At 39.0% G+C, this 18,609-nt stretch overlaps 1 protein-coding gene across 1 annotated transcript in view; it reads left to right on the top strand.

Moving 5' to 3' along the window:
• The window catches only part of LOC121313693 (junction-mediating and -regulatory protein-like), a 35,018-nt gene that overhangs the window by 14,092 nt on the left and 2,317 nt on the right, over nucleotides 1-18,609 (top strand). The window contains 6 exon segments of the mRNA XM_041246496.1: nucleotides 10,233-10,383; nucleotides 12,032-12,201; nucleotides 12,913-13,078; nucleotides 13,487-13,674; nucleotides 15,242-15,328; nucleotides 18,382-18,462. Coding sequence (XP_041102430.1) covers nucleotides 10,233-10,383; nucleotides 12,032-12,201; nucleotides 12,913-13,078; nucleotides 13,487-13,674; nucleotides 15,242-15,328; nucleotides 18,382-18,462 — 843 coding nt within the window.

Below are 18,609 nucleotides of genomic sequence, written 5' to 3' on the forward strand. Positions count from 1 at the left end.
CTGCCCAAATTCCTGAATCATAACAAAAGAAACCTGTTGCTTGGAAACCACTTGCGAACTGAAAACGTATCGCTGCATGCTGACTGTATAGTGAGGCCTTGTGACTTCTTCAGTTTCTGCTTGATGGAGACAACACATTATTTCATTTTTGTAATACAGTTTTTTGGTGCTTGTGGATTTTGTGAGTGACAATGCCGCTGGTGACAGCCAGTTAGTGGCGCACCGTGGGAGTTTTTCCCCTTTAGTAGCTCCTGTGTGTCTCTTATGTGGGGTGCCAATTAGCGTAATTGTGTATTGATTTTGTGATTTTTTTTTTTTTTTTTTTTTTTTTTTTTTTTTTTAAACCATCAAACTGATTTCACTATGGTCTGACCTGGATTCGAACCCAGGCCTCAGAAAGTGAAAGAAAGGCCACTGTATGAGCCTGTTTAGCCTCTTCTGTCTTGATTCTCTTATTTTTTTATGACTGTTCTTGATGGCAATCAAAGCTCCCCTCTCTGTTTAGAATCAGACATACGCAAAAATAAAATCCAGTAACCAAAGAAACTCTACAGGTAGCTGTGAGCTGTTTGAAAACACCAGAGCTTCTGTTTTGTATTTTCGTAACTTGATCTAGTACAGTCCATGAGGGTGACCTCTTACAGGGCTTTGTTACTACAGGAGGTTGTGAATCAGATGAAGGATGTGGCTTTGAAAATAAGTCATTGTATGAACTGCAGGGAAGTTATACAGTCGAGTAAATGAGGTTGCAGACTTCCAGCTGTAACTACGCTTAACTACCGAGCTATTTAACTTGATGCATTGTTCTTTCATCTTAAATTACCTAGCGAGATTGGTGGGTTTTAGAGGGTTTAATGTTAATTTAAAAGGAAAAAAACATCCTCAGCATACATGATGTTTTTTTTTTCTTTTTCTCACTAACCGTCCAACTAGCTGAGTCATATTACTGTACGTCATGATCAGACGTTTAGAAAGGGATCATCGTACAGACATACACACATTCACCGTAGAGCTATTGGGGAAAACGTTAGTAGTAGTCATTGCATTGTCTCCACTAGTTTTATCTGGGCATTTTCTGAAGCAGAAATCAAAGTTCTTTTAATAATATTTCCAGGCTTTGGAGCTTTGCTATTTGTGCGTTTGCTCCCTTTTAGGTTCTCTCGTTTGTGTGCATTGGTTCTGTGGTGCTTTTCTCTTTTTTTTTTTTTTCTCTCGCCACATAATGTAATGAATCTCTCCTCCCCGCGGCTAATGTGTTAAGAATACTAACATCAGCACAGGACACAGAGTTACCTCTTGAACTGCATGTTTAAGGTTTGCGTCCAGCCCTTGCCTTTCCATTAAGTGCTTTGAGATGCCAGTTCATCACAGTGGCTCCCTAAGGGAAAGAATCCCGACCCTGTGATTGAAACAGGTAGTTAAACATCTGTGTTCTTTGCATTGTTATAGCCATAGCATGTGTGCTGAGCTTACGAGACGCAATTCTGTCAAGTTGCTCTGAATTCTTTTAAAGAGTTTTATTAAAATATTGTTTATTGCCCTCGAGAATAAACTTAAAATGTAGAATACACAGGGGTTTTGTACATAGTAAATAGTCTGTCCTCATTCTGAATACTGTTCAATATGCTGGTGGACTTAGCATGGCTTCAAACTAATGATTGCATGGCATGCAGTCTGCAGCTTTACCACTTTGGATTTATTTTTAATCTCATTGCATCCTTTTCCCCAAGATCCCATGCTGTGTACAAACCACTTCAGGATATCTAAAAAACTAGAATATATAGTGAAACAAAAAATGAAACCGCAAACACGGTTCTGATTTCAAGCTTTCGAACGGTAGGCCTATACCAGTAGTTGCAGTATTGTACAGTATGATGACATGTACAGAAGCTCCTGTTTAAATATTAACAGTAACACCCTGTAGCATCAGATTGGGTCATAATATCATTCTGTCTATGAAATTAACAGAATGGAATATACAGAGGGGGGTTCTAAGCCATTCTCTGTGTCTACTTGGTTTCTTGTCACAAACTCCCCCACTGACAAAGAATGCTTTTAAAAAGGGTCGTAAACTAAAAATACTGGACAAGTGGTTTATCTTCACTGTTATTGAATAAATCCTGTGGCGCAGGTGGTGTCTTTCAAAAGGTAAAACCAGACGGTTTTGAATGTCTTGATACCCCTGAGAGAGAACAGTTCCCCTCATAAATACAGCCAACAGGGGGGAAAAAAACAGTGAACCAATTGAGAACACTGGGCTGTCTCGGAAAGAGAACAGCCAATGGGAAAACACTCCATGTGGACAGAGGGACAGCCCGAAATTCAAAGACATGAACCCCACGGCTCTTGACACACAAACAAATCTCTGAACTTTGACAATATGAAGACCCAGCCTGCGACCGGCTTGAACAGAGGTACCGTTTTTCGGAAGATATAATACTAGATAAGTGCTCTAGTGTTTGTCTTTGGTGTGGGAGTCTACAGCGTAAGACGTCTGAAATCCTAAAAGTACTTGTAATCAAATCTCTAACATAGCCCCGACTGATTACTGGAGAAAGAGTTGGATAAACATTTGAAGTCGACAGATTGAAATACATTCAGTCTTGTATTAGCTAACCGTGCCAGAATCTGCGGCGGACCCTTTTCCAACCCAGATCCGCTACTACAGGACCCGACCCAGACCCGCAACCTGCTGCAGCACTGTCTTCTTTCCCGCATCCCAAGACGACCCTACCTGTTTTAATAAGACATGCAACCCGACCTAAACCCGCAAGTGTTTGTCCTTTACCTACTGCTTGTGTCAACTGAGACTCTCACATTCACACACAGATATCTCTACCATTCTCCACAGATTGAGTTTACACAATAGGCTATACAACATGGTAGCTTTCTCCAATGGTCTGGATATATTTTAACATTGTAACATATTAACTGTGTCTACTCACGTTACTATAAAATACCTATCTATTGCTTTTGTTCCACCAGTTGAAAGGGAGCTCCACCTGTGTTTTCAGAGATGTACCAGTTTTGTGGCTGCTGTTCACAAAAACACAATCACAGGTTTTACAAGCAACAAAGCCGGTCACATGTTCAATATTTTCATTCGCTGTAATTCCAAAAGAATTCAACACTTCTGATTTACCTGTCATACTATTATCCACTCCATGATATAAACTCAGTGCTGTGTTTTGTTTCACCTCGTCCACTGGCATTTTTAATAACACCAAGCAGACGTGATAAAAGGATCTTGCGACGTATCAAACAAGCGGCAATACAAACCCGAGAACACTGCAATCGCCTCCTGCTTTAGTGTAGGAAATACAGGTACATTTACCTTCTAGTACGCTATTTGGAGAAATGGTTTTTGAAAACGTTTTCGGTGATTCAAATTCAGACCCGAGCCTTACCTGAAAATTACATTTTTTTTGACCCACACCTGAACTGCAAACCACGAAAAAGTTCACATTCTGACCTGAACCCGACCCGCTTTTGTGGGTCACCCGCGTTACCTGACCCAATGCAGGACTCTACACTGGACTGCAGAATGAATTAATTTGAATGGTAAGATGTTGTCTTTTGAACCGTATGGTTTGCTATTGGCGTCCGGCCCTTGTCTACAATTCAATTACACGTGCAGGATATTTCTGTTGAATGCAACCTCTAATTGAAAACTACACACCTTGTGAAAGGAGGATATTCCATGTTTGCAGCTAGAGCATGTGAAATAGGGAAGAGAGATCGTGTGTGTGTGTGTGTGTGTGTGTGTGTCCTCCTGCTAAGCAAACCCCCAGTGCAACTTGAAACCTCCTGTAAGACGGGCTACTTGAATATGAAAACTATTGTGCTCTCTGTGCAGTTTAGACAGCAGCCATGAAGAACAGAACTTCAGTGCTAGTTTAGTATGTCTCTCCTTGATTTATATTGGATTGGAAAATAAGAAAGAGGTGCATTTCTTAGCGTTTAAGGGCTTTGTAGTTACTGGCCGCAGTAATGTTTACAAAACCCTTGTAACAGAGTAATTGGATTTTTTTGTTTTTCCCAGCAAGTGGGCAAAGCAGTGGAAGAAATGTCCTTATGAAGTAATTAAAGTCAGGATGAAAACAAAGTTCAAGCAATGTACAGTATGTTCCTGCTGAAAGCCTACATTAGTCTGTATGCTGTAAGTGCTGTGTAATGTTGAAGTTTTCACATCTGTCAACAGAATGCCTTTTGCTCTGTCTTTTTGGAAAGGGGTTTAGAAACACTGGGAATTTGCTCTTGAGGTACATTTCCCAGTTCTGGCCCAGTGCCATTAACTATTTTATACCTTTGGAGTGAGGAGCAGCTGGTCTTGACTGAGAGGGAGAGGTGGAGCTGGAAAGTGGCTTATTGAATTAAATGTGTGGTAAGGAGATCAGCCACCGCATGCCCCCCAATATCAGTGTACAAACTGAAGTTGTGTGAATGAAGCGGCATAATGTGAGGGATGCAGGCATTCATACCTTGATGTGTTTTTAGCTCTAGTATTATGAATGGGGCTGTGAGGACGTGTGTCATGTGGGTCTTGTATTTCATGAAGTGCATTTTCACTCAGTGCTAAATAAATCATGTAATTTCTCAAATGTACTCGTGATTAGATTACTTAGCCACCTCTTTCCGTGGCTTTTGTGCCAGAGTCATTTGTGTTTGATACATTTCAGCATGCACAGTAGTGCACATTTGTTTGTATCACATGTCTTTCCTGCTTCCGGATTGGCTGCTGACATTCCAGTCTCATGGGGTTTAAATAGACCGACCCATGGGCAGGATCAGATTTTGTTATTGGAGACAGTGTGGGACGAATGTACATCTGCATTGGGAACAATGAATCTGTGAGTTAAATGTTGACTGAGTCATTGACTGAAGCATTCAGAAGGGCAGATTGTTCACTGTGTGTGTTGGGGGTGGGGGGAGAGAGAGAGAATAATATTGTAAAGGTTTTTATTAGCTCATCACAGCACTAAAAGAAAGACTGTGATGTAAGAGTAATTCATTTTTCATTCACAATTCTATTATCCAGGATTGTAAAATAGGGTACGGTATGTTTGGCAGTGGACCATGTAGTTTGATTTAGACCAAACACTGTAATTCCCCTGAAACCTAAAAACACAGCATTCATTTTCTGTAGGCAGTGATGTAATGATTTTTCTCAAATGTAAAATAAACTCTAAAAGACTTCACGAGTCAAAGATGATAATAATGCCCCGATGAGTTTGGTGAGCAGGATTTGAAGAAGTAGCTATAAATGAACTGTCTTTTCTATAGTATATAGAATAGAAAACCCTCAGAGAATGAATGTCAGCTGCTGTGTAGGCTACAGCATGTGATTCTGCAAACACTCATCAAGACAGAGGGAAGGCTTAGCCTACCCACGGAGGAAACAAGTCCCAAGTTACTTTTGGCTTAACTCGCCAATTGTTGTTTTTGAAATACCCTTGTGGAACCATCATGCTTTGTTATCTCTCTAATCATTTTCATTTGGTTTGCTCATGGACACCAAATACATTATGTCTGGCTGGGCTACTACAGAAAATGTTGATAATAATACATTTGCTTAGGTACACCACCAACTAAAACAATGTATTAAAATAGTGCTATTGAACTGCTGTTTTCCAGTGTTATACTATACATATGGTTTGCAATGTTTTTCATTTGCTTTACCATGCTTTTTACTGTGCTGTATTACACTTGCTTTTACTATAGGACTATAGGACACTTTTACTATGGGACTAATCTAAGAAAGTAGCTGTAAGAAATGAAACAGATAAATAAATTTGTATGAACACCTATAGGCCTAATAATACAGTGCATTGGAGACAAAGGGGGAGTTCAATTTGAACATGTTTAACCATTAAGTTACTTTTGTAATTTTATTTGGGAAATTTTATGTCATCTACCTGTTTACATTTTTTCTTTAATTATATTATTATGATAACTTACTGCAAAACTTAAGTCTAAATGTAATGAATTAAATTACATAAGTACAGCTTGTGCTCTTTCTTTCATTTGTTACTTTATCTGTTAAGCATATTTAAAATGTTTTTACACTCCAGGCAAAACAGTAAGAAGCATGACAAATATTGTACAGTTCTGAAATTCATTTCCATATTTATTTTGTGTATAGTGTGTTGTGAAGGCCTCTGCTCATACACTTGCTGTGTCGGTCGTTTTGTGTATAGTGTGTTGTGAAGGCCTCTGCTCATACACTTGCTGTGTCGGTCGTTTTGTGTATAGTGGTTGTGAAGGGCTCTGCTCATACACTTGCTGTGTCGGTTGTTTTGTGTATAGCGTGTTGTGAAGGGCTCTGCTCATACACTTGCTGTGTCGGTTGTTTTGTGTATAGCGTGTTGTGAAGGGCTCTGCTCATTCACTTGCTGTGTCGGTTGTTTTGTGTATAGCGTGTTGTGAAGGGCTCTGCTCATTCACTTGCTGTGTCGGTTGTTTTGTGTATAGCGTGTTGTGAAGGGCTCTGCTCATTCACTTGCTGTGTCGGTTGTTTTGTGTATAGCGTGGTGTGAAGGGCTCTGCTCATTCACTTGCTGTGTCGGTTGTTTTGTGTATAGCGTGGTGTGAAGGGCTCTGCTCATACACTTGCTGTGTCGGTTGTTTTGTGTATAGTGTGGTGTGAAGGGCTCTGCTCATTCACTTGCTGTGTCGGTTGTTTTGTGTATAGTGTGATGTGAAGGGCTCTGCTCATACACTTGCTGTGTCGGTTGTTTTGTGTATAGTGTGGTGTGAAGGGCTCTGCTCATACACTTGCTGTGTCGGTTGTTTTGTGTATAGTGTGGTGTGAAGGGCTCTGCTCATACACTTGCCCTGGTGCTGTAGCAGTTGTTTCCTCAGCAGTGATGAGTGCCTTCCTGTGACAGTGTGCCCTGCCCCTGTGTGTATTTGTGTGTTATATGTTGTGTGTTTAATGTTGGTGTGTAGTCGTTGGTACACGGGATATACATGGGTCAGTGTAACACGAGTGTTTACAGTGTATATCTGTATTTAGGCACGAGGATTGCACAGCACTTCACGTGCAGGTATAATGTAATAAAATGTGAGCACGGGAAATTGCAGTTAATTCACATGCAGTTGTACCGAGACTCCAATTGAATGATTGATTAGCAATCGATTCTCGGTACAGCTGCATAAAAGCTGCATATTTTCACTCGCTCGAGGTTGTGTGTTCGGTGAGTGGAGAATGGGTGAGAGAGAGGAGAAGTTATAAATATAAAAAGATAAATTGCTACGAGTGCTGGAAGCACCAGCACCTTACTTGTTTTGTGTAGCGTTCGTCCACCCTGTTTGTTAATGTCTGTTCGTTTTTGTTTGTCTGTTTATTTTGGCCGAAAGTGCCGTGCCTGTTTTGGTGTCAGTGTTTTTGTACAAACCTTTTATTGTGTGTCTGTTTAATTAAATGTGTTCAGCTGTGTTGGTAACAGTCCTGGCACAGTGTATTGCAACAGGACATGCTTGAGTAGTCAGTTCCCTTCCGCACTGACTACCTCTGATAGTGTGGCATCCTGGAAGGACTGCCAGTAGCACTGGGTACTCTTATTAAAGTTTCTGATTTAAACACCCCCGAAACCCACAAAATGAGACTGGTGTTTATCTTATGAACACCTGAGACTTATTTATTTATTTATTGTCTGACCTAAGCTTTGTTTTTAAACCAGTGTTGTAATGTAAGGTGGCAGATTTTAAAGTTTTTTATTTGTTTTATTTGTCCCATGTTGTCTTGACAGTTAAAATGAATCAGCCTTTTCAAGTTCCTCAAGTGTGACCAGAATGCTTAACCTTTTAGGAAGAGTTCTGCTCTTTGAAGCAAGGTTTTAAGCTCAGAAAGGTAACTAGAAGGTCGGCACTCTGGCCTCTCAGAGAGACTACAGTTCTGAATCCACCCAGTCTTTTGTTTTTGAAAAACTCCTCTGTTGTCTTACTTTTATGCTTTTAAATACTTTTTGTTATCATAATTGTCTTGAAAAAAGCAGCTGCAAGTACTGTAATATGTTTGGTACCAGTCTTCAGTTCATTGGGCTCTGTTTTTTTGTGTTGTTTTTAGCAGTCCTTTTTTTCTTTATTTTAGTTCGTCAGGAAGTGGTTTTATACCATAGTGTAACTCAGCAGTTCTACACTGAGTCAAGCACACAAATTTTAATAAAAATTGTTTCCAGTTGACCTACTGTGCATCAATGCCTTTAAACAAGAACACAGATACGGCTTGAAACTCTTCTATCAAAAAGAGTTTCTTGAGTATTATAATGTATTTGTTTAGGCTCATTACTGGAGAGACTTGCATGGCTGGTTAATTCATTAGATTACTCTTAGGATTAAGATGTGTTATTATTCATTCCAGACAGCAGAATCTAAAAGCCTGACTTCAGGATTGATTCTTGGAAACCAATTCAGTCCATTATCCATGCAGAGCATGCAAAGTGAAATCAGTTATTGCCATATTGATGCTAAAAACTGATGAATTTTTATTATACTATTTTTAAATTTTATTAGACACTTACCCTCTTCCAGAATTACAGGTACCTTTCCAATCCTATCAGAGGTGACCCATTTAGATATTTAGACTTTAAGTCATTAAAATGAGTCAGTGTGGTCAGTGGTTAAAGTCCAGGGCTTGTAACCAGAAGGATCACTGGCTCAAATCCCACCTCTGCCACTGACTGACTCGCTGTGTGACCCTGAGCAAGTCACTTAACCTCCTTGTGCTCCATCCTGCAGATGAGATGTTAAATCAATGTCCTATTGTAAGTGACTCTGCATATAATGCACAGATCACAGCCTACCTCTGTAAAGCTGTAAAGCGAATTTTTGTGAGGGTGTGCTTTTAACTATGAAGGTGCTATATAAAAAATAAATATATTATATTTATGTAAACAGACCTCTCTTTGTCTACTAATGTTTTGAAAATGAAACATCTAACACTTCACATATTTACATCCACCACTGTTTAAAAAAAAAAAAAAAAAAAAAAAAATATATATATATATATATATATATATATATATATATATATATATATATATATATATATATAATATATATATATATATATATTACATGTTTATACAGTAGCTGGCCATGCAGAAATCTAAGGTAAGAGCCCTTTGATACTTCGGACACATTTTGGCAAAAAAATAAACTTTACTCCCCGCCCTCCGACTGGGAAACACAAAGCGTGTGAAAATGATCAAGCTTGGGTCAAGAGGTATGGTAGGGTACTCTTAAAAGATACTGTGTTCTTCCAGTTCGGATGACCTGTAGTCCATGAAACGATCATGTTGTCCAGCCAAACAAAACCTAACTATGACAGCCGTGTTAAATGTCACGTTTTAAGACCGCAGGGTGTGCGTCAGGTTTCTGGACCTGAATTGCAGAGATATTTAGTAATTTAGTGTAATTTAGTGCTTTCCGCGTTGGCTGCCACCGCTTTGGAAAACGTTGTATTTACCCTTATTTTTAGATGTGGGACTTGCAGACAGGAACAAAACATGCTGGGAAACTAGCAACACACACATTTATATGCTATATCTATCTAGAGAGAAGTGATTTCAGAGTATTTGGGAGTTGAACCCTCCTATTATCTTGTCTGTTGTCTAGTCTAAATTAGTAAATAAGAAAAATAAGAAGTCAGGAGGAAACAGAAACCAGGGAAGCAGGGACTTTGCATGGAGATGGCTTATGGCAAACCGCATAGCAGCACTGTGTATTTGTAGCCTAATTATTTGTTTGTTTGCTTACTTTTTAAAGCAAAAAATAAATCCCCATGTTTAAAGCATTTTGCATGTTGTTTTTGTTCACTAACCTATTTATGGATTGTAAATGCTTTTTCTATAGAAGTTCTCAAATCCGATTTTTTTTTTTTTTTTTTTTTTTCCCCCTATATCCGCCTACACTCCAGTCCACAGGGGGTCGGATATGTGAATGTCTGGCTTGTCTCAAACTGCCATCTTTGAACCAAACCTACAAAGGATCATGTGGGGGTGCTTAGCCACAAAGGAACTTTTTGATTCCTGCATTGTGTTCACAAACAGATCCGTGGTCCAGCATAGCTTTACCGGTTTTGGGAATTATGAAAGAACAAAGGTGAAAGGATCTCTGTTTCACAAGGGTCCTGTATTTCCTGAACAGTACCTGCTGTACCTGATTCACAGCAAGCTGCTCCGAAGCTCTGCAGTACCAAGCCTTGCTGATGCTGTGTCGTACATTTACAGATTTCCATGCAGAACGATTACCTCGGTCCAAGAAGGATTGAAAGCTTGAAGAAGGAGGATGCTGACTGGCAAAGAAAAGCGCATATGGCAGTGCTGTCCATTCAGGACCTGACTGTCAAGTACTTTGAAATCACAGCCAGGGCACAGAAAGGTAACCAAGAGAGCATGCATTTTCATTGTCCTCGCTTTGATGTTGTGCTTTGTGTCTGTCCTATTGAGAGCATGCATTTTCATTGTCCTCGCTTTGATGTTGTGCTTTGTGTCTGTTCTGTTGAGAGCATGCATTTTCAGTGTCCTCGCTTTGTTGTGTTTTGTGTCTGTCCTATTGAGAGCATGCATTTTCATTGTCATTGCTTTGATGCTGTGCTTCATGTCTGTCCGTATTGAGAGCATGCATTTTTATTGTCCTCGTTTTGATGTTGTGCTTTGTGTCTGTCCTGTTACCAACCAGTGCCTTTTTATTGTCTCTCCAAGGGGTACTGTTTTTAATGTTTTTTTTTTACAATTGTAATGTACATTTTTTAATGTTTGTTTTTTTAGCTCCATTAGGCATTTTATAGAATCTTTTAAATGATTATTAAATGTACTTGCCTGTAGAAAGCTCCTGTTTTCTTTTAAACTCTTTTATTGAGCATCTTTGTCTGCTTTTTGCACAAGGCTAAATTTAGACTAAAATTAGTAATTTCTTAAATGACCATTTGCCTAGGCAATTATTTAATCAAATACACTCCTCAACATAGTGGGCAATGAAATCAATTCCCCTTTATTTTTTATTAGCGAAGGAGAAAATCCCTAAAACACTAGATGTGTGCAATATCCAGTCCTGATTATACAAGTGTACAGTAGAGCATTTGAAGATGACATGTCCAGTATCCCCTTCATAGAAGTGCTGCATCATCTAGAAATGAAGCTCTACTTGAAGGTCTTTTGCAAATATTGATTTTCCTACAGATTTTTTTTTTCCTATAGATACCACTCATGATCATTCATTGATAAAATAACTATTACACACTGTGTCGATGACTAAGCACGCCTTGTTCACTCTGTGATGATCAATTATTGGTTTTAATATTTAAAATTGATTTCAGACAGTAGACTGAAGTTGCAGTGCAGCAATAGGCATACCATCTCACTATGATACACCAATAGCCATACAATAAACATATCGTGGCCAGCCATGACATTGTGAAGTGCCTGGCAATGCCAGACAGTCTGCTGTTCTCTGTCTTTAGTAGTTTAGCCGCACACATCGCCACCTGTCACAATGAGTTGCCTACATTATTTCCAGCATTTGAATCACTGTCTGTCACAGATCGTTTTAACAACTTAATAAATTGATTTCTCAACGTTTTCTGTAGAATTAAAATAATCATGGTAGAGTGTGACATGAGGAACGTTAAAAACGCAAAAAAAAAGTGCAATAGAAATAAAGACTGTCTATGAAATATTGGGCTATATAACACTGAGTTACCACCTTGGATTACCTCCCAAACAGACCTGATTGCACAGCAATGCCCTCTGTATGGATGTGATTGTTTAAACATGGCTGGAAGTAGAGTTTGGGAGCTAATTAAATTATGTATGAATTTTAGCGAAAAGCAATCTGAAATGAACATCCTAAGTCATTTTAGGTACAATATGTAAAATTTAGTTTTAAGGTACGTTTTTGGCTTTAATTGTAACTGTGAATGTGTTTGATGGCATTGCGATGCTGTGTTTCAGCTGTGAATGTGTTTGATGGCATTGCAATGCTGTGTTTCAGTTGTGATTTTGTTTGGCATTGTGATGCTATGTTTCAGCTGTGTCGGACCGCATGCGGGTCGACCAGAAGAAATTTGGCAAGGCAGCGTGGGCAGCAGCGGTGGAGCGCATGGAGAAGCTGCAGTACGCTGTGTCCAAGGAGACCCTGCAGCTGATGAGGGGTAAAGAGATCTGCTTGGAGCAGAGGAAACATGCACTGAGAGAAGAGGTTAGACATGGGCCACCCCCCCCCCCCCCCCCCCCCCCCCCCCCCCCCCCCCCCGATTCACACTTTTGTTTTTGTTTGTTTGTCAGTTTGGTTTTGAGTAAACAAAATACTGCAACACATTCAGCGTTCTTCCGGTAGGTCAGGATACCAAAACGGGAAAAATCCCAGCTGTGCTGTCATCTTGGACTTCCCTCTTGACGTTCTTTGTAAAAAAGAGATTTTAAATGCAAGCTCTTAATATGCAGGACCAGGGGGCCATGTTTAAATGCAAGCTCTTAATATGCAGGATCAGGGGGCCATGTTTAAATACAAGCTTTTAGGATGCTGGACCAGGGGGTCATGTTTAAATACAAGCTCTTAGGATGCAGGACGAGGGAACTTGCCGCAATGTAATGAAATATACAGCATAAGAAAGTTAAAACAGTATCCCGATGTTAACAATCTGCAAAACAGTACTGCAGTATAATTAATCCAGTGCTAAAATCAAAAATACATTAACACTCAGATAATGCAAAATTACTGTTTTATTAACATCACAGAAAACCAATAGTCCCTGTGCAGGGAGCCTGGGTCTTGCGTCCCGCAATACTATCTTTCAAAAATCACATCAGAGGAACAACACAGAGCCACGCAGACACACAGTACTTTTCACCTCACTCGCTTTTGTTCCGAGTCCTTCCCATAGCGTGTGCCAATGCTTTTATAATCCAGATGCAGAATCTGCAAGGAGGGGATGAGGCCATGGCTCGTCTGGACCAGCTGGAGTCCAGTTACTATGACATGCAGCTCCAGCTCTATGAGATTCAGGGGGAGATCCTGAAGTGTGAGGAGCTGCTGCTAACCACACAACTAGAGAGCATCAAAAGGCAGATGATAGGTATGGAACGTGCTGACCAAGCAGTGAAGAAATCCCTACTTTCTTATACACTATATGCGAATCTACTGCATGCCCGTTATATGCATTCTTCTTTGTAAGACACTAAGACACTATTGTTATTATTTGCCCTATAGTCGTTTTTAGAGAGAAGTGTCTTGCTCAGATAATCTGCAGCCCACAAATACATTACAAAACTAGGCTTCTGAATGTATCTGTATTTCCACACACATAAATCATGAGTCTGCTCTGCTACCTGTATCGCAGCATCGCAACGTAGAAGCTCTGTATAACGTTTATTAATATAGTTGGTAATGAAATACATGTGTAAATTCGCAACACATTTGATTTAGGAGAAAAACATGTTGTGTGGCAGCTGACTTCCATGGCTTGTCTCTCTTCTTGTGCCAGAGAGGCAGGATGAGGTGGTGTACTACGACACCTACGAGAGTATAGATGCCATGCAGGACACTGAGCACATGGCAGTGTCCATTCACCCGCAGAAAGAGGATCTGCTCAAACTGCAGCAGAAGAGTCGGCAGCTGGAAGCCAGAAGAGGGCGCATATCTGCCAAGAAAGCCTACCTCAGGAACAAGAAGGTTGCATGTCTGATTTTCATTGATTTACAAAAATACTTTTACTGTATGCAGGCAAGCTGCTTCACATTGGGTTCCCATGAAATTCTGCAGTCATACAAACGTGCATGGATTATATGCCAAGAGCTTAGTTTAAAACAGAGGAACACAATGTGGTAAAGGGAATTGAAGCCTTTGATCCAAGGTTTCTGTATCCATCCCACAGCGACTGCTCTTGATTTCATTTGAAACCAGTGTGAACCTTAGAGACAATTTAACAGACTTTAAATGAGTCAGTACAGGTATTGGGGCTTTTACTGTAAATCTGAAACCAAACTTACCTCCAGTAGTCTCCATGAAGAATATTGCTGTGTTTTCAATCGGCTCAAAGAGCTCTCCTGGTTTTGACTCTTGTCTCTCCACACAATATTTTTGTGTCTGCTTCTTTCCTTTTCTCTTTCATACCCTCTTTACTTTCCATGCCTACAATTCGTTCTATGTAAAAAAATAAATACAAAAAAAATGGCAGCTTTAGAAAAGGTTGAATGTCCGTTTATTGAAGTGTACAACAGTTTCAAAGCAGAGATTGAACTGCTCCCACAGTCATATCAGAAATCACAGCGGTGACATTTTGCATTGTTGGTGATGGTGGCAACAAGCCCTTTTCGTATGAACTGAGTGACAATGATTAGCTGAATTAGTGTCATTGATGGGGCTGGCGTGTGTTCTTTTCAGCTGTCTTAATGTGAGGAATCGTTTCATTGTCGTAACGCTGCTGGCTTGGCCAGCATTGAAGAAAAAACTTGTCAGTCACTTAACTGCTTTAGTTTTTTTTTTAACAGAACTTCAATGCGAAACATACTGTAAAGTATCAGTCCTTTGTTATCCTGTCAAAGCTGGTGTTTTTCGTGTTTCATTTGAAATGTTTTTTAAGTCTATGGGAGCGTGGGCAGCTGTCACTTAGGGGAACTGCTCTTTTTAAACAATTGTATTGAAATTTTGAATTTTTTTGACGTTTTGAAACTGTTGAAGTATATAAACTTGACCAGAAATATATTCTGTCTGAGGAAGACCTACGGGTTGAAACGGGTAAGCCATTGTTGTTGTTTTTAATATGTTTATATAAAGACTATTGCTTTTGTTGAATTCTTTTGCGCTGTGGACTTAATTGAAACGGGAGTTGCTGTCGTCATTTCTCCTTTGATGGGATTTCTCACTGGAGGAGACTTCTAATTACCTGTATCCCAGGACGAGGCACCCCAGATTTTATAAACTGTTCTTGAATACTTTTGTAGCGCCGGCATCTACATTTTCGACACTAATATAATGGACTGTGTTGCTTTTACATATCATTTGTACTATACAATGTTTTCATATGGGAAATGTCCTTTTTAAAAAAGCAAAGCTACCTATTAATATACAAAAGTAAAACATATGATTAGTATTATATACTGTGTGTAAAATTATGTAAGTACAGAGTCAACAGCTGAGATGGAATCCTATTATTGGATAGTCATGAAGGTCCTCCAACTAAAAGGATGGAAATCCACCTGCAGCAGATTTTTAGTACCAAGTCCTTCTTTCCCCACAGGAGATCTGTATTGTGAACCACAGAGAGAAGATGTGTCAGCGCCAAGGCAGCCAAGAGGACTACACATCCCATCATGCCATGCAGCTGGTAAATTCTGTCTACATAATTTTGTACAGCCATAACCCCCATGTCCCAAAATCTTAAACGTATTCAAGATAATAAAGAGACTGATGCTAGGTAAATAAAGCAATTCAAATGTACCCTTAATATGTAATAACTTATTGTTTAGGGTCATGTTTCAGATGCCCCTTTAACTTAGTAAGCTTTAATTACATGTATTTGTTTTTTTTAATTTTTTTACTAACCAATAAAAGTCAACACACTTGCAAAACCACGACCACATTTATGGATCCATGAACTCAATACGATTTCTAATGTTTTGAAACCATATGATCTGAAATAAATCTTCTAAACTGGAATATGACACCAAACGACGCCCTATTATGTATCTGTCCATCCTAATGACACACGTTTTTTTGCATATATCTATTGAGGTGCCAGTTCAGTTGTGACATGACTTGATTAGGACATTCTTTAGCATGCTAAACATACATATTTACATGCACATATGATGTATGTAGGTCATGATGATCTGCTGGCATACTTGTTTACACAGTGAAGTGTTTCATGTCAAAGTCTGTCTACTTGTTTGTATTACCACATGTTGACAGTAGAGCCAGATCTAGATTTTTATTTTTGTTCTCGTTTATAGCCCAGCCAGTTTGGCTTTGAGTTTTTTTTTTTCTTTAACTGGCTGTGATCCTGTGTTGAGTCAGTGTTCCCCGTCACAATACACATTTCAGACAGTCAAGACGCAAATCAAATTTCAGCAAATAGCAATCTGTGATTTCATTTTACATCACATACGATTAACATTACTGTCATTTAGACTGGTATTCATTCAAGATGTAATTCCAATTCCATTCCAATTCAGCCATGCTTCCTTTGAATGAATCTGTAGCTGAATTGAGGTAAGGCATCTGGAGGCACATCAATATTGAATGTAGAGAAAGGTGTGGTTTCCTATATTTCATGCAAACCCTTTTGGGGGAAGAAAAATACTAGGCAAGTGAAATGGGTACTTGTTGGCAGGCTTGGGCAAAATACTTTAGGTAACTGTATCTTCAGTATAAAATACTTAGGTAACTGTATCTTCAGTATAAAATACTTAGGTAACTGTATCTTCAGTATAAAATACTTAGGTAACTGTATCTTTAGTATAAAATACTTGGGTAACTATCTTCAGTATAAAATACTTTAGGTAACTGTATCTTCAGTATAAAATACTTGGGTAACTATCTTCAGTATAAAATACTTTAGGTAACTGTATCTTCAGTATAAAATACTTTAGGTAACTGTATCTTCAGTATAAAATACTTAGGTAACTGTATCTTCAGTATAAAATACTTAGGTAACTGTATCTTCAATATAAAATACTTTAGGTAACTGTATCTTCAATATAAAATACTTAGGTAAATGTATCCAAATACAAACTATTTTGGAAATACATTTAATAAAACAAACCAAAATTTTCATTGGTCATCCAGAAAAATCTGTTCTGTCAATAAAGAAAGTGAAACAGTTCACAATTAACATGTTTCAAGCTACATTAAGCAAACATGCTGTAGGTCCTTGTTTCTCCCAGGGGCTCCAATATCGAATGAGTGTAGGTCCACTCGGACTCTGTTACTAACACCGGCCGCTACATTTTGATATTTTGATTCCAGCAAGGCTTGGTGGTCTGATGCCTAGTTGGCATTTCAAAACGCCCCACACTGGTTTGATTGAGTTTAAGCATTATTGTCCTTGAACCACTGTCTAACACCTGGAGTTCTGGTGGAAAGAGCACCTAGGATCACAAGGCTTGGAGGGCCACGGTGTTCCTGAGCTCCTCAGCCTGACAGGAGGAAGCTTCACTGAGAGACTGATGTACATAGAATTAGGCACCACTAAATCAGGAGGAAAACAGAAAAAACAATTGTAATTTTGACTTCTCAGCAAAAAGAGTGTGGATGAGCTCACCATAGTAAGAGGCTGTCTGACCCTGACGGCGATATGTAGCAGTGACAGTGGGCTTCAGCACTCAGCAGTGAGTACTCATCAATGAAGTCTAACTCCAGTTCCTTAAAGCTAGGAAGTTAGAGTGTTTCTATCAACTGGGGAACTTTCTCACAGATATCAGTTAGTAGGTTCAAACTGTCATACAATGAATTCCATCGACTAATGAATTGACAATGGCACATTTCCACAATTATTTTGGCAATTGAGAGCACATACGGTGTCCTAATCACATCATGTCACAACTGAACTAGCACTTAAATAGATATATGTAAAGCTGTGCAGCGTTTTCTCTCCTTAACTCAAAATGCAGACTCAGTCTGGTATAATTTTCTTTTAGCTTTTCTGCTATTATCTATGTATTTATCTTGTTATATTTCTACCCATGTGTTTCGATGGGAATGCAATCAGATTTATTATTTTTAATAAAGAACACGATTGATTTGCACTCACATTGGCTTTTTTTATTAGAATTAAAAGATAAGTAAAAATCTGGCAAACTGTACTTTCATTCCCTTCGGACGTTTGTTTTTTTACATTGTTTTTTAAACATTGAACGCAGTTGTCGATCAAGCCGAATAATACTAATAATAGCAATAAACTACTGTATAGAACATACATTTTTGTTACCTGATGTGCGGACACGTTTCTTTGGGCTGCTGGCAGGAATTTCTGACTGGACAAGTTAATTTGTACACAAGGATGAATTTAGGGGAAAATGACGATTTTAATCAGATAGGTCTACTTTTTTCAAATACAAACCATATGGGAACAAAAAATGTACATATTTTTGTTTTGAAAACGTTAACAAAACTCCGTTGTGTTCTCACAGCGAAAAGGTTGTGTGAAATTCTGCAATGAACTTGGCTCCAGATGGCATATTTTTGAGTGCTTTACAAAAAGCCATGTGTCTCTTCAGTACAAAATGCTAAATACTTATGTATTAGCATTTGCATTACAAATTACAAAAAATACAACTGTAGTGAAAATTTGTATTAATTTTCTTTGCTTGTTCTCAGAAACGCACGCTTGTATTTGGACCATGCTGCAGCATTTATCACGGGTGCATTTCTATTTCTTAGCAGGAGGAGGATGAGAAAAAGAACATTTGGGTCAGTCAGGAACGACAGCGAACACTGGACAGACTCCGCAGCTTTAAGCAGGTTGGTACTGGTTGATGGGTGTTTTGGTGGTCATGCAACCGTTCTCATTTCTTTGTGAAACAGGGAAGAATTCTAACTCCAGTGATTTGTCACATTTAATTATGGGTGTAGGCCTTATTGTTTGGTATTGTTTCTGTCGCCTTGCAG

Source organism: Polyodon spathula, chromosome 1 (assembly GCF_017654505.1).
Source record: "Polyodon spathula isolate WHYD16114869_AA chromosome 1, ASM1765450v1, whole genome shotgun sequence".
NCBI classification, from domain to species: domain Eukaryota; kingdom Metazoa; phylum Chordata; class Actinopteri; order Acipenseriformes; family Polyodontidae; genus Polyodon; species Polyodon spathula.